General features: G+C 37.9%; 1 protein-coding gene across 1 annotated transcript in view; it reads left to right on the plus strand.

Moving 5' to 3' along the window:
• LOC127452814 (alpha-actinin-2-like) overlaps nt 1-9,893 on the plus strand; it is a 77,474-nt gene extending 67,581 nt beyond the window's left edge. Inside the window, exons 18-21 of the mRNA XM_051718559.1 lie at nt 2,761-2,907; nt 5,128-5,193; nt 6,370-6,528; nt 7,700-9,893. Of these exons, the coding sequence (XP_051574519.1) occupies nt 2,761-2,907; nt 5,128-5,193; nt 6,370-6,528; nt 7,700-7,858 (531 nt within the window). The 3' untranslated portion in view covers nt 7,859-9,893. The remainder of the gene's footprint in view (nt 1-2,760; nt 2,908-5,127; nt 5,194-6,369; nt 6,529-7,699) is intronic.
• The last annotated feature ends 5,703 nt before the right edge of the window (nt 9,894-15,596 follow it).

A 15,596-nucleotide genomic window follows, 5' to 3' on the forward strand; every position in this document is an offset into this window, starting at 1 on the left:
TGGATACTGGAATCTAAACACCACATAAATAACGCCCAATGTGGTTTCAGGAAAGGTCGAAGCACTACAGATCACCTTATTTGTCTCGAAAGCTATATTCGTGACCCCTTTACAAGAAAAGAACACGTTGTAGCTGTCTTCTTGGATTTGGAGGTCGACTGCCAATCTTCATTGAAAGTGTTTTATCGAACAGACTTTTTAGAGTTAAAATAGCAAACACCTTGTCTAACCTACATAAACAAGGACTTGGAGTACCTCAAGGAAGTATCCTATCAGTAACCCTCTTCAGTATTAAAATGAATAGCATTGCGAAAGTCATTGGCTCTGATGTCCTCTGTAGTTTATATGTAGATGATATCTGCATTTGCTACAAGAGCAAGTACATGAATACTATTGAGTGAAAAATCCAATTGAAGATAAACAAAATGCACTTCTGGTCAACACAGAATGGTTTCAAGTTCTCACAAACAAAAACCATCTGTATGCATTTCTGTCAGCTTCATTCACTACACAATGAACCAGAGCTGTTTATGGATGGAGTCCCCATTAAAGTTGTTAAAGAGAACAGGTTTCTTGGTACCACTTTTGACAACAAACTGTCTTTTATTCCTCACATTAAATCACTAAAAAAGAAATGTTTTATAGCTATGAATGCTTTAAAGGTTTTATCCAAAACCAAATGGGGAGCAGACAGCTCAACTCTCATGAACTTGTACAGAACCATGGTACACTCAAAGCTGGACTATGGAAGTATCATTTATGAATCAGCTAGGAAGTCATACATACGACTTTTGGACACTGTACACCACCAAGGTATACGACTAGCTTTGGGAGCCTAAAGAACATCACCAATCCAAAGTCTCTATGTGGAAGCCAGTGAACCTTCCTTGGAAATCAGATGCCTAAAGTAGGCCTTACAATATGCAACCAAACTTAAAACAAATAAAGAAAACCCAGCCTATTCAGCAGTTCTCCCACTTCAGCATTCAAGAATATATATATAAAAAAAACAAGTTTCATTCGTCCATTTGGCCTATGTATAAAAACCCATCTGGAGAATCTGAAAGTGGATCTAAACAGTGTGGAACAGACACATTTCTGCAAAATTCCTCCATGGGATCTCAAAAAGCCTAAAATCCATCTGGATTTAACAAGGAACCAAAAATCCAAAACGCATCCGAATTATTTCCATCAACAATTTCTGGACATAAGAGCAGTATACGCACATCATATCCCAATATCCCATACACAGACGGATCTAAATCTGGAAATAAAGTGGCAGCAGCTTTTGCAACAAACCAACTGTGTCAGGGTATCCGCATCCCTGACCAAAGTTCAGTTTTCACTGCAGAGGCAAACGCACTACTACTGGCACTGAAGTTTGAGACAGCTCCACAACATTTTTTATTTTTTTTTAAATAATAACTGATTCAAAATCATGTCTTGAAGCATTGGAAGCTACTAAAACTGATCATCCAACAATCGTGAAGATTTTAATCAAACTGTCATCTCTTGAAGCAAAGAGTTTTAATATTATTTTCTGCTGGGTACCTGGACACTCAGGAATCTCTGGTAATGAACAAGCAGACAGAGCTGCCAGAGAAGCACTATCTACTGAACCAGTAAAATGCCCTATACCTTCCACAGATCTGAAACCAACTCTGAATGTATATATCAAAAACAAATGGCAGTCGGAGTGGGATCAATGTTTAAACAACAAATTACGAGAAATAAATCTTGTTGTTGGAACAAGATATGTGTTCACTTTTAATAATCGCTGGGATCAAGTCATTTATACACGACATACAAGACTCACACACCAATTTTTACTATCAGGAGAAAATTCACTAAAGTGCTCATCTAGGGGCAGTGGTAGCTCAGCAGTTAAGGCTCTGGGTTACTGATTAGAAGGTCAGGGGTTCAAGCCCCAGCACTGCCAAGATGCCACTGTTGGGCCCTTGAGCAAGGCCCTTGACCCTATCTGCTCCAGGGGTGCTGTATCATGGCTGACCCTGCACTCTGACCCCAGCCTAGCTGGGATATGTGAAAAAGAAGAATTTCACTGTATATGTGCAAATGTATAATGTGTGATAAATAAAGATAATTATAAAATCATCTTGTCAGAACCCACTATCCATTAAACATATTTTACTGGACAGTCATATGTCTACACATCTGAGGAACCTGTATTATTCAGTTTATTCTTTTGAAAAGGTTTTTAATCAAGTGAATCCAAATTTAGTTTTAAGGTTTTTAGGAAAAATGAACCTTAAACACCTCATTTAACTTGTTTAACTATTTTAAATAACTAAACCTGGTTCCCACCATGAATATAGCCACAGAAGCTGGCATGGCGTAAAAAAATGAAAGAAACAAACAAACAATCTTTCATTTGATTAAAGTTTTAATTAATTCATTCATTTAAATACCATTTTGATGATAAAATGGAAATAAACTGTTGATATACAGTACAGAAAAAAACAAACAAACAGGTATTGGACTGGGTATTGGCGAGTACCCCCAAAAAAAGTATCGGTACTCGTACTCGGTCTCAAAAAATTGGTATCGGAACATCCCTAACAATAAGCGATGATGTGAGTGGAGAGATGAATGTAGCAACACTTTGAACTTTATAATCTCTCTGTTTCTAGAAACACTTCCTGAAGAAAATTAACCTGGCTGTACCTAGGCCTCGCAATCCTTTACTTTCCATCCTCTCTCTTTCTCTCTCTTTCTCTCATCCATCCTTTACTCCTGCAGCACATCCGTGTGGGATGGGAGCAGCTGCTCACCACCATTGCTCGCACCATCAATGAGGTGGAGAACCAGATCTTAACCCGCGACGCCAAAGGCATCAGCCAGGAGCAGCTCAATGAGTTCAGAGCCTCCTTCAACCACTTCGACAGGGTCAGTGTGATGGAGAGAGTAACACTCATCAAGTTAATAACTCATACAATAATAACTCATTTATTCCAATCATTTTCACGCATATGTATGTGTATTTTACTCCTTGAATAGCCCAGTGAAACAAACTGTATGCTTTTTCCTGGTCATAGTTAGTTGTACCCGGAGGGGAAACTATAAAGTAAAATTTTGCTTAGTTGGTCAATAAGACCCAAAAGGAAATTGTAAATAATAGAGAGCTTATTTTAATACAGTGGTCCCCAAATTTATTTAGACATTTTAGTCACACTTATTTTAGGCCACTGAATTGTTTTTACTAATAGACAATTGTCAGGAGAACAGAATTTATGAACCAATAATAACTGCATATTTCCCTTGACCTTTACTCTGTGTCTAATTTAATGTAACAATACTCTAACAATTTTATAATGCACATAAGTTAATGTTCGTCTACTTAGAATGAGACAACTGGTCACAAATGGTGACCACTGATGTTTATCTGTCCAGTGACAGTGATTAAAATGACCCACAACAATCTAATAAATAAATTAATAATAGTCCCAGGGCTGCACGATACTGACAAAAATCATAATTGTTGATTATTTGCCTTGATAATGTAATCATGAATATTAATTTAGATTAATAGAATTTACATTAAAATACATCCAAAACAAGCTGTGAGTCGTGTTTCGGAATTACTTCACAGTGCCTAAATGGTGAACTGTCAGGAATCGCAGAGAATAATGAGGCTCAGGATCCAAACGCAGAGTTGAAAATAAACAGGGAATGTATAAATACAAAATAAATAAAAAAACAATTCAAAACTCCCATAAGGAGGAAAAACAAACATAAACTACCCCAAAGGGGGAAAAGGGTAATCCAGGCTGGGGCAGTGGGAAACAGGACCGACCAGACCGAAACAGGAACCAGGTGTGGGGGGGGGGGGGGAGAAACAGGACTGACAGGGAAGACTGAACACACAAGACTGGAAACAAGATGAACTGGCACCAGACAGCACACATGAGGAGGCTAAAATAGGGAGGGAAATCAGAGGGTTAACAGGGGACAGGTGGGGTAAATGAACTAATAATAAGCAAACAAGGAGGCGGGGTATGACGTAAGACAGAGAGACACGTGGTGATACATAAATAAAACAAAGCCACGTGCTCTCACAAGACAACAAAACACCCGAATGGCATGAGCGCACATCGCCAAGACAATAAGGCAATATACGCCCATGCCAACCGACAAACAATAGGAGAGAATGCGTAGCAACGGCAAACAAAGCGATGCCACGCATTCTCACACTGAAGGAAACCTGAGCATACATGCAACAGGCGACAAAAACCAGACGGGACACCTGTGCGAGAGTTCGCCAAACACAAACCTGAAATCTCAGACTGAAGTGACCGAACCTCAGTACAATGTGAAGACAGCTCGCGACCCGGGCGCGCAGCACATCGCGAGCGCGATGGGAGGCACACCCGTGTTCACGAGAAACAGACATAAACCATTGACGCGAGTGCATGCTGCCAAGATGACATAAGCGCTATGCACCCACGTCAGTAACAGACAGACATGGAGCATGAGTGTCCGGATCCCGACACAAACCGAAACCGAACCAGACAGGAACCAGGACCCAGACACCATACTCCAGACATGAAACAAGAAGGACCGAAGAGCACAGGGAATACAACCGAAACCGCGTGTTCACACAAGACAGACATGGGATGATGATGCCACGGTCCTGTCAGACAAAAACCCAGATTGACAGAGTGACAGGACCGTGACAGTGAACATCACACTGGGCCTCTTACTAGCATGAAAAACCAAACTGTTATTCAGGTTTTGAATAAATTAAACACAAATCAAGCAAAGGATATGTCTGTGATTGATTACAATGTTTAACCGCTGTAAAAAAGCAAATATACAATTGTACAATTTTGTAAAATCAAATTTTAACACACCAGGAGTAGACCCAAATGGAACGCTAAAATTGGCAATTAGTTTGCGGCAGCTGTAATTGTAACCTTAGTAAAAAACATTTATTAATTATGCAGCCCTAAATATATATGTAGTGTATCTGTATTGTAACAGGAATTAGTTTTGAGAATGACCAGTTATATTTCAAAGGGGCAAACTGGATATGCTAGATATATCTTTGGTCATGTGACTATTTACACAACAGCATGTAAAAATGTTATTATTATTTTTACCCTGCAGAAGAGAAACGGCATGATGGATCCCGACGATTTCCGAGCATGTCTCATCTCTATGGGCTATGATCTGGTGAGTGTCGAGGAAATTTGCCCACTCATGCATTTACCCACAGCCATGCCTTTTTACAAAAATAATAAAGACCCTCCATATCAATGTTACAAATATAAATTCTTTCACCCTCAACAAACTACATGCACATATTTTAAAAAAGGATGTATGTCAATTTCAGTAGATGCTTTGCTGAAAACTGTAAATTTACAGGGGTCATATTGTGAGGAATAAAATTTGCCTTGATCTTTTGAAACAAAAAAGTTAATTGTACTATGAAAACGTACTGTAACAAGGTAATAAGAAGAAAGTAGAATTGATAGATAAGTGTTCAATGTGTGTAAAAGTCTGTGTGTAGCAACTCTGCATATCCATCTGATGGTTTGTAAAGTTTATTTGGTAACACTTTACAATAATTTGTTCCATTCATTAACATTAGTTAATTCATTAGGTATCATGAACTAACAATTAACAATATACACTCACTGAGCACTTTATTAGGAACACCTGTACACCTATTTATTCATGCGATTATCTAATCAGCCAATCGTGTGGCAGCAGTGCAATGCATAAAATCAAGCAGATACAGGTCAGGAGCTTCAGTTAATGTTCACATCATCCATCAGAATGGGGAAAAAAATGTTATCTTGGTAACTCAGATAACCACTCTGTACAATTGTAGTGAGCAGAATAGCATCTCAGAATGCACAACACGTCAAACCTTGAGGCTGATGGGCAACAACAGCAGAATACCACATCGGGCACTTTATAAGAACCATAGTGTTCCTAATAAAGTGCTCAGTGTGTGTATTTTATTTTATTTTTTGTTAATGCTAGTTAATAAAAATACAATTGTTAGTTCATAGTGCAATGCGTATGTTAATATACAACTTTTGATTTTAAAAATGTATTACTCTATGTTAAAATTAACATTAACCAAGACTCATAAATGCTGTAAAAGAATTGTTCATTGTTAGTTCAAGTTAACTAATGTTGTTAACTGGTGTTAACAAATGGAACCTTATTGTAAAGTGTTACCGTTTATTTTTAGGTCCCTAATCATTTCAGTCTGCCCTTAATAGATTGTGTTGCCCATTTCAGCATGAATTGTAAATAAAATGTAAAAAATGTATGTTATGACTCCTTTAACTGTTTTGAAGCACAAAAGTAAACATGTAACTGGTGGTGTTCTGTCAGGGTGAGGTGGAGTTTGCCCGCATCATGACCCTGGTGGACCCCAACAACACGGGAGTGGTCACCTTCCAGGCCTTCATCGACTTCATGACACGCGAGACCGCTGAAACTGACACTGCTGAACAGGTCATGGCCTCCTTCAAGATTCTGGCCTCTGACAAGGTGAGAACAAGACGCATTAGTCTTTTTATTACAATCAAATTATGTTGACACATACTCTTCATAGAAGAGAATGTTCATCTGTTTTCAATGTGTTGATATCCAAGAAGATGTGTTGATGCTTTTATGAATGAGATAATACAGTTATGTATGGTTATGGGAAGCGTATGGGAATTTATTTTAGATTTACCCAAAGTATACTTCGGTTTGGGAGTGAACACTTAGCGTCTGCGTACAGTCGAATGCTAGCCTTCCAAAGTATACTTCATTTGACTGTGAGTGCATAAAAAGGCGGTTGGCTCATACAGTACATGTTGTGACTGCCATGAGAGACTGGACTATTTATCTTCAAGAGCTTAGACCCATAAATATGTCTTTTTATTCCTTCAGACTCGATTTATACACCTCCTATCACACGCAATCTTGACATGAACATCCACTGTTATTGTTTCCACATTTGTCTTCTGCTGTTTAGCGGCGATTACATCATCAAGTGCTTCTACGGGACAGCAACGGCTCTACTGTGAGTGTTGCCACCTTGTGGACCCACTAAATAGTGCAAATAATTCCAGGCGTATGCACATACTGCACGTTTAGAGTAAGCGCAGTTAGAAAAATCGGTCTGCGCGCATTCAGTGCTCGAGCAATCTGCTGATGATGATATTTGCGCCTAGCGTTCGCGTCTGACTGAAGGATACTTTGGGCTTTAGATATAACTGTAACCGTACCTAAACCATACCTTTAGGCATATTTACAGTGCAAAGTTAATGCAGCTCTGCGTGCTACATCAGCGGCACTTAAAAAATGCCATTGTCATGACAATCCGTGTGCATTTTCCACCTTTCACTTTTGATTTGACGCAACTGTGATTTTCTGTGTTCATAGGTAGCTGATGCATGACATGTCCATGAGAATTTCATTTACACAAAACCAAAGCCTAAAACTTGAACTATTCTTGCAAGTAGTGGTATTTGTTGTTTTGTAGTTCAGAAATGGAACGGTTTAAAATAAGAACTGGTTCTCGATTCTCAACCCAAATTTACAGTGTATACACAGTATACCTGATCTCTCATGCTATTTGTGAAAGTTACTGTGTAGTTCATGATGTATACTGTATAGTTTATTTAACATTGTGATTGTGAGAGCTGTTTAAAAGTCTCCTCTCATCTCACAGCCCTACATCACTGTGGAAGAGCTTCGTCGCGAACTTCCACCTGAACAGGCCGAGTACTGCATCAGCCGCATGACCAAGTACGTCAGCCCCAACGGGCCTCCTGGAGCCCTGGATTACATCTCCTTCTCCAGCGCCCTCTATGGAGAGAGTGATTTATAAATGCTCCAAATGTCTTCCTTTCTCTCTTTCTTTCTTTAAACAGCATTACCTTACGTCTCCTCTCATATTCTTCAAGCCCCCAAATTTAACGTTCAATCTGAGAGTGAGTTAACAATAATATGCCTCTCTTTCTTTCTTATACCCCCAAAGCTACTAAAAAAACCTTGTGTCCTCTCGCTACAGAAAAATGAAAATTATGTAATCATTTACTCATCCTCTTGTCATTTGAAACTTGCATGACTTTCTCTCTTTTGTGGAACAGTAAAGGAGATGTAAAGTTGATTGTCAGCCTCAGTCACCATTTACTTACCTTTCTTTTTTTTTTCATACAATAAAAGTGAATGGTGACTGAGGCTAAAATTCTGTCTAACATCTCCTTCTCTGTTCCACGTGTAACGGTCCTGCTCGACCCGCTCTGAGCGGGATTCAAACCGGCGGCAGCTGGCATGGGAGGTGGGCGCGCTAATGAGGAGGGTTTGGAATATTATTAGGATGATTAAATTATTAATCATTTTTGGGTGAACAATTCCTTTAAATTCTATGTGTGTTAGATTCCCCCTTCTAAGGGATGTGTAATGAGGGTGTTTAATCCAGAATCACTCAAAGTAAGCCTAATTTGGATGTTAGGTACCTGTATCTCCAAAAATCTGCCCATATGCATCCCATATGATGAGTTTACAATGCTGAAAGCATGATAAAAAAAAAGTTTTTGATGTGAAGATGCATGCTCTGTTTATTATACAGACATTTATATGTCTGTATAATATAAAAGATCTGTATTTTAAGACCCCAAAAAGCACTACTGCTGTCTAGTGTCTAATTAATATGAAACTGTCTGTGAAATCTGTACGTTTCATTGTCATATTTAACACCTTAATATTGTTTATTATGTATGTCTAGGTTATTATGGTGTTTAGACTTCAATTCAAAATGTGTTTCTTTTATTTGTGCCATAAAGTGTCAGTCGGAGCCAGTAAACAAACTTTAAGATTATGGCAAAGTGTTGTTCATGTTTCTGATGCTGACAGGAAAGGTCTCTGCTGGCCCAAGAGTTGATTGAGAACAAGGTTTGCCTTCAAATACCTGTCAACTGGAATGATATAGCCAAAGTGTATTTGTGAAAGCTGGGAACATATAAGATGGATTCATTAAATAAAAATCTGGATGTTCCTGTCCCTGTGCTGTACCCTCTCCCTCTCTCTCTCTCTCTCTCTCTCTCTCTCACCCCTCATACACATGCACACTAGAATGTCCTGTACCTTGATTTTAAGACTCTTACTATGTACACGAATCTGTAACTTAAGGTGATAGTTCACCCAAAACAGAAATTTCTGACATAATTTACTCACTCTCACGTTGTTCCAAATCCATATGATTTTCTTCAGTGAAATACAAAAAGAAGATGTTTAGCAGAATATTCATACTACTGTTTTCCATTCAATGAAAGTAAATGGGGACTAGGGCTATTAAGCTCCAAAAAAGCCTGAAGCCATAGCTTCATCTGAGGAACACACTGAATTGAAAATATTTCCCTTCAGTGAAGCTCTCAAATCTCATTTGCGTATGTGCATATTCAATCTTGGCATATCAAGACGCACTGCGCAAAGTTTGATGTCAAACATCATTGGTTCTTGTGTGTCTTGTGACCAAAGTCATTTCATTTTAGGGTGAACTATGCTTTTAGAGGGAAGAGTGTCACAGAGAGACAGAGGTGGCTCATCTGGGTCTTTTAAAGGGAAGTGTTGCAATGTTCTGAAAAGTTATGAAAGGAGGTTGAGACCTAACAGTTTTATTCAGGATTAAAGATTTGGTCTAGTATCTATTAGCGATACTTGAGTAATGTACCTTAAAGGTGATGTGAACAACTCTTGAGTTATTTTGTTGTTTTCTGGGTAAATGACTTTCACTCACCTCACTGTGAGTGTCTTTCTCCTCCCCCCACCCTCTCTGTATGCCTATGGGTCTCTATCATCACTTTGTTTCCAAACACAGAAAATAGAAACCCAGAATAAAATATCTTACACTTTATCTGCAATACTGAGTTTGTTTCTGTCATTTGTGTGCTGTGAATTAAAACCTTTTAAGTAATACTTAAGAGACAACCTTTAAAAACCATGTCAGTTGTCCCCAGTAGGGGGCGCTTTGAATTAAACGGTTACAGTTGATCAGGGCCATTTAAGATTTAACAAGTTGGCCAAATGGAATAATTATTTTGCAAAAGGCCAATATATTAGTAACAAAAAGTTACTAATCTACAGAACAGTTTTATGATACAGATAAATAATATATTTGTTCTTTGATATACATAAATGAAACATCACTATTCATAGCTTTCATTATTGAAACGTACCCTTAAGTTGTACTCCCTCTATATATATATATATATATATATATATATATATATATATACATACATATACAGGGTTGGGGAGTAACGAAATACATGTAATGGGATTACATATTTAAAATACAAAATATAAGTAACTGTATTCCACTACAGTTACAATTTAAATCATTGGTAATTAGAATACAGTTACATTCAAAAAAGTATTTTGATTACTGAAGAGATTACTTTGCATTTTATTGTAATTTGTTTCATTTAATATTTAGTCCTTTCAGATGGAAAAATGCATACTTATAAATGATGCTGTTGGGACTCATGTATTCAGATAGAAGACAAAGGCAGGCCTAACACAGTCGTAAAACCTAACTCAGCCCCCCACATACCAGGTCATAAATTATACTGATAAAAATCGCACCAAAATCAAACAAAGGGAGTCCAAAACAGACTACAAATCCCATGAAGCCTTGCTCACCTAAAGGATCGAACTCTCAACTCCTATTGGATGAGGCACACGACAGAACGCACCTCAACCATGACATCATCAGGAGTAGAAATACCTCTGAAATGCTTCCGGGATTTGCTTCCAGCAACTTTGTTCGCCGTGTGTAGACGCAGCTCATCATTGCCCTCAGGTGCAGCCTAGTGGCACAAGGAAGTAACGTCCGACTTGAAACTGTGGCCATACAATCTCCATCTCGCTGGACGAGTTGAGATTACTCTGTGTTCCACCGAACACTCTAACGGATCCGAAGGAGACCGCCGAGCAATCCGCATCTTCATCCGTTTGCCTGCAGAAGTGAAGAGATTAAAGATTTCTCTTCCATCTTCAATCAAGTTGACATTGCTGATTTCTCCGCCAGCCAGCCGAGAATCAGCAGCTGTACTGCCCGCCGACAGAGCAAGGAAACGGCCTCCCGTCATCACCCGAGCCTCAAGGAACCGAGTCTGAGTTAAAGGACGGATGAACACACATTCTGCATCCTCATGCGATTCAAGTAAGAGGTTTACGTCTGGGCAGAGATAGAATATTATAGTGTGTTATTCTTGTGTTTCAAGGTTTTTGCTTATACAGTTTACGGACCACCATGTCCGCTCATTATTAATACTCAGGGTATTAATTATCATGAATTTGATTTGCTGTATTGTGGTCCAACCACATTTTACTGTTGTGCATTTTCACCATCGATTAAATAAATCAAAGGACACGGAACGGTTTACGAGCCGTCTACCGCGTCTCCGAGTGATAAACTAACAGCTGCTTTCTCTCCCACGATCGCGAAATCGGCTTTGGGGCCGTCACTTAATTCTCTCTCTCTCTCATACTAAGCACACACACACACACCTTACGTGTTATAAGATTATCTTTGTTTCCATATCTAATCATATCACTGTTTAGTTTGTAGTTGTAAGTCGGAAGTTTATTGACTGCATTGTATTAATTATTAATTGATATTACTGCATAAATAAACTTTTTATATTACAAAGAGAAGTGTTTTGGTTTGTTTTGCATATGCCTGTGTCATGCTGACGGGATGTCAGTGCTCGGATTCAAGCCTTCATTCATTTCCCGAAAATCGAAATTCTTCGGATGTCGATTTTCCTAAGAAAACAATCTAATATTGAGACTGTTATACTATCTGGTTATTAGTCCCTGATTCCAGGGTGGTGCCCCGTCAATGTTAATCCTTATTAATATTCTATTGATTTTTGATAATTGATAATTATCTTTGATGATTGTTGAATTTGAATAATCAGTAAGCTAGTGTTAATTTTAATTAATGTTTCATCGATGTTTATGATTAGTGATTATCTTTGATAATTGTTGATTTAAAGGATTAAAAAAAGCTAACATTGATTCTCATCAATGTTGTATTGATATTAATAATTAATGGTTATCTTTGATAATTATTAATTATTGCTAATAACCAAACCCGCTCCTAAACGTAGCGCACTACATTTACTGGAGACCCATATGAGGTTTTAATGAGTTAGATTCAATTAATTAATTTAAATATTAATTAAAAACTAAAGAAATAATTATTAATTATTTCTAATAGTAACACTGATCTAAACAACCAGTAACATCCTACAATGCGATCCAAAGTGCATTTGAACAGCGGTGAAACACTTTCTTATGATATCTTACATACATACGAGCAGACAGAGAAGTAAGTTTGAAGTAAGTTTGGAGCAGAAGAAATAGAAATAAACCTTGTGTAAATTGTTAGCTTTACGCTAAGTTAAAATGCTACCAGGCACAATCATATTTTTTTATCAAGAAAATTCACGTTGGATCATAATTTATTTTTTCTAGTAAGACCTTTGATATTAGGGCAAAAATTTTATTCTTGATAATAATTTTTGTATTGTTTTCCTGTAAAAATATCTAAAAATCCTTAAAACAAGATCAATTTAATTGATCTTGTTTTAGAAACAACACTGCATAAGATATTTAGGTTTTTCAGAGAATGTATTTTTAACGTGTATTTTGTCTTACTGTACTGGCCGAGTTTTTATAGTCAAAACAAGTGAAAAAATCTACCAGTGCTGAAGAAGTAATCCAAAGTATTTAGAATACGTTACTGACCTTGAGTAATCTAACGGAATATGTTACAAATTATATTTCACAGCATGCATTCTGTAATCTATAGTGGAATACCTTTCAAAAGTAACCCTCCCAAACCCTATATATATATATATATATATATATATATATATATATATATATATATATATATATATATATATATACACAGGTGCATCTCAATAAATTAGAATGTCGTGGAAAAGTTCATTTATTTCAGTAATTCAACTCAAATTGTGAAACTTGTGTATTAAATAAATTCAATGCACACAGACTGATGTAGTTTAAGTCTTTGGTTCTTTTAATTGTGATGATTTTGGCTCACATTTAACAAAAACCCACCAATTCACTATCTCAAAAAATTAGAATATGGTAACATGCCAATCAGCTAATCAACTCAAAATACCTGCAAAGGTTTCCTGAGCCTTCAAAATGGTCTCTCAGTTTGGTTCACTAGGCTACACAATCATGGGGAAGACTGCTGATCTGACAGTTGTCCAGAAGACAATCATTGACACCCTTCACAAGGAGGGTAAGCCACAAATATTCATTGCCAAAGAAGCTGGCTGTTCACAGAGTGCTGTATCCAAGCATGTTAACAGAAAGTTGAGTGGAAGGAAAAAGTGTGGAAGAAAAATATGCACAACCAACCGAGAGAACCGCAGCCTTATGATTGTCAAGCAAAATCGATTCAAGAATTTGGGTGAACTTCACAAGGAATGGACTGAGGCTGGGGTCAAGGCATCAAGAGCCACCACACACAGACATGTCAAGGAATTTGGCTACAGTTGTCGTATTCCTCTTGTTAAGCCACTCCTGAACCACAGACAACGTCAGAGGCATCTTACCTGGGCTAAGGAGAAGAAGAACTGTACTGTTGCCCAGTGTTCCAAAGTCCTCTTTTCAGATGAGAGCAAGTTTTGTATTTCATTTGGAAACCAAGGTCCTAGAGTCTGGAGGAAGGGTGGAGAAGCTCATAGCCCAAGTTGCTGGAAGTCCAGTGTTAAGTTTCCACAGTCTGTGATGATTTGGGGTGCAATGTCATCTGCTGGTGTTGGTCCATTGTGTTTTTTGAAAACCAAAGTCACTGCACCCATTTACCAAGAAATTTTGGAGCACTTCATGCTTCCTTCTGCTGACCAGCTTTTTAAAGATGCTGATTTCATTTTCCAGCAGGATTTGGCACCTGCCCACACTGCCAAAAGCACCAAAAGTTGGTTAAATGACCATGGTGTTGGTGTGCTTGACTGGCCAGCAAACTCACCAGACCTGAACCTCATAGAGAATCTATGGGGTATTGTCAAGAGGAAAATGAGAAACAAGAGACCAAAAAATGCAGATGAGCTGAAGGCCACTGTCAAAGAAACCTGGGCTTCCATACCACCTCAGCAGTGCCACAAACTGATCACCTCCATGCCACGCCGAATTGAGGCAGTAATTAAAGCAAAAGGAGCCCCTACCAAGTATTGAGTACATATACAGTAAATGAACATACTTTCCAGAAGGCCAACAATTCACTAAAAATGTTTTTTTTATTGGTCTTATGATGTATTCTAATTTTTTGAGATAGTGAATTGGTGGGTTTTTGTTAAATGTGAGCCAAAATCATCACAGTTAAAAGAACCAAAGACTTAAACTACTTCAGTCTGTGTGCACTGAATTTATTTAATACACGAGTTTCACAATTTGAGTTGAATTACTGAAATAAATGAACTTTTCCACGACATTCTAATTTATTGAGATGCACCTGTATATATATATATCAGCCACAACATTAAAACCACCTGCCTAATATTGTGTAGATCCCCCTTGTGCCATCAGAACAGCGCCAGCCCGCATCTCAGGATAGCATTCTGAGATTATATTTTTCTCACCACAGTTGTACAGAGTGGTTATCTGAGTTACCGTAGACTTTGTCAGTTCGAATCAGTCTGACCATTCTCTGTTGATCTCTCTCATGAACAAGGCATTTCTGTCCACAGAACTGCTGCTCACTGGATGTTTTTTGTTTTTTGGCACCTTTTGGAGTAAATTCTAGAGACTGTTGTGTGTGAAAATCCCAGGAGATTAGCAGTTACAGAATTACTCAAACCAGCCCCTCTGGCACCAACAATCATCCATGTGATTATCTATCTGCCAATTGTGTGGCAGCAGTGCAGTGCATAAAATTGTGCAGATATGGGTCAGGAGCTGTAAGTTCCAAGATTGTTTAGAAAAGTACAAGCTAGAACAGAGATGTATGCAGCCAGGTGTGAGAGGTGTGAAAGTGAAAATAAACAACACTGTGTGACCCCACCAGTACATAATTTTCATTATTTTACAGTCAGGCCTGCAGAAAAGTAATAGTAAATGATAAATACAATAATAAAACAAATAATAAACTTTTATTAAACTATTAAATATAAAGTATTATATAAAAACAAATATTAAAATATCTTTATCTGATCCATGTACACACCAGCATGCTCCGATATTTGACAGTGTGACATTGAAGAGGAACTGTGATCAGATCAGTGATATTCATGCTCTTAATTCAGTGGATAAACATCCATCAAAGTCCAACACAATCATTGGTCTAATTGAATTGGGAGGTTCTTTGTGGAGAAGAGTCAATGAAAACAAGGGACGAACACTCATCCATCTTTAGGTGCTTAGAGCACAAAATCCTGTCATTCACTGAACCTCTTGAAAATCTGTTTTTAATCATAAACGGCATAACTGTATCAAGAACTTGACAGCCAGTCACAATGCATGTTTGTTGTATGAAGAAGAGCAGCTTTGACATTTTGATATAACTCCAGGTTATGGCT

This window comes from Myxocyprinus asiaticus, chromosome 2 (genome assembly GCF_019703515.2).
Source record: "Myxocyprinus asiaticus isolate MX2 ecotype Aquarium Trade chromosome 2, UBuf_Myxa_2, whole genome shotgun sequence".
NCBI lineage: Eukaryota > Metazoa > Chordata > Actinopteri > Cypriniformes > Catostomidae > Myxocyprinus > Myxocyprinus asiaticus.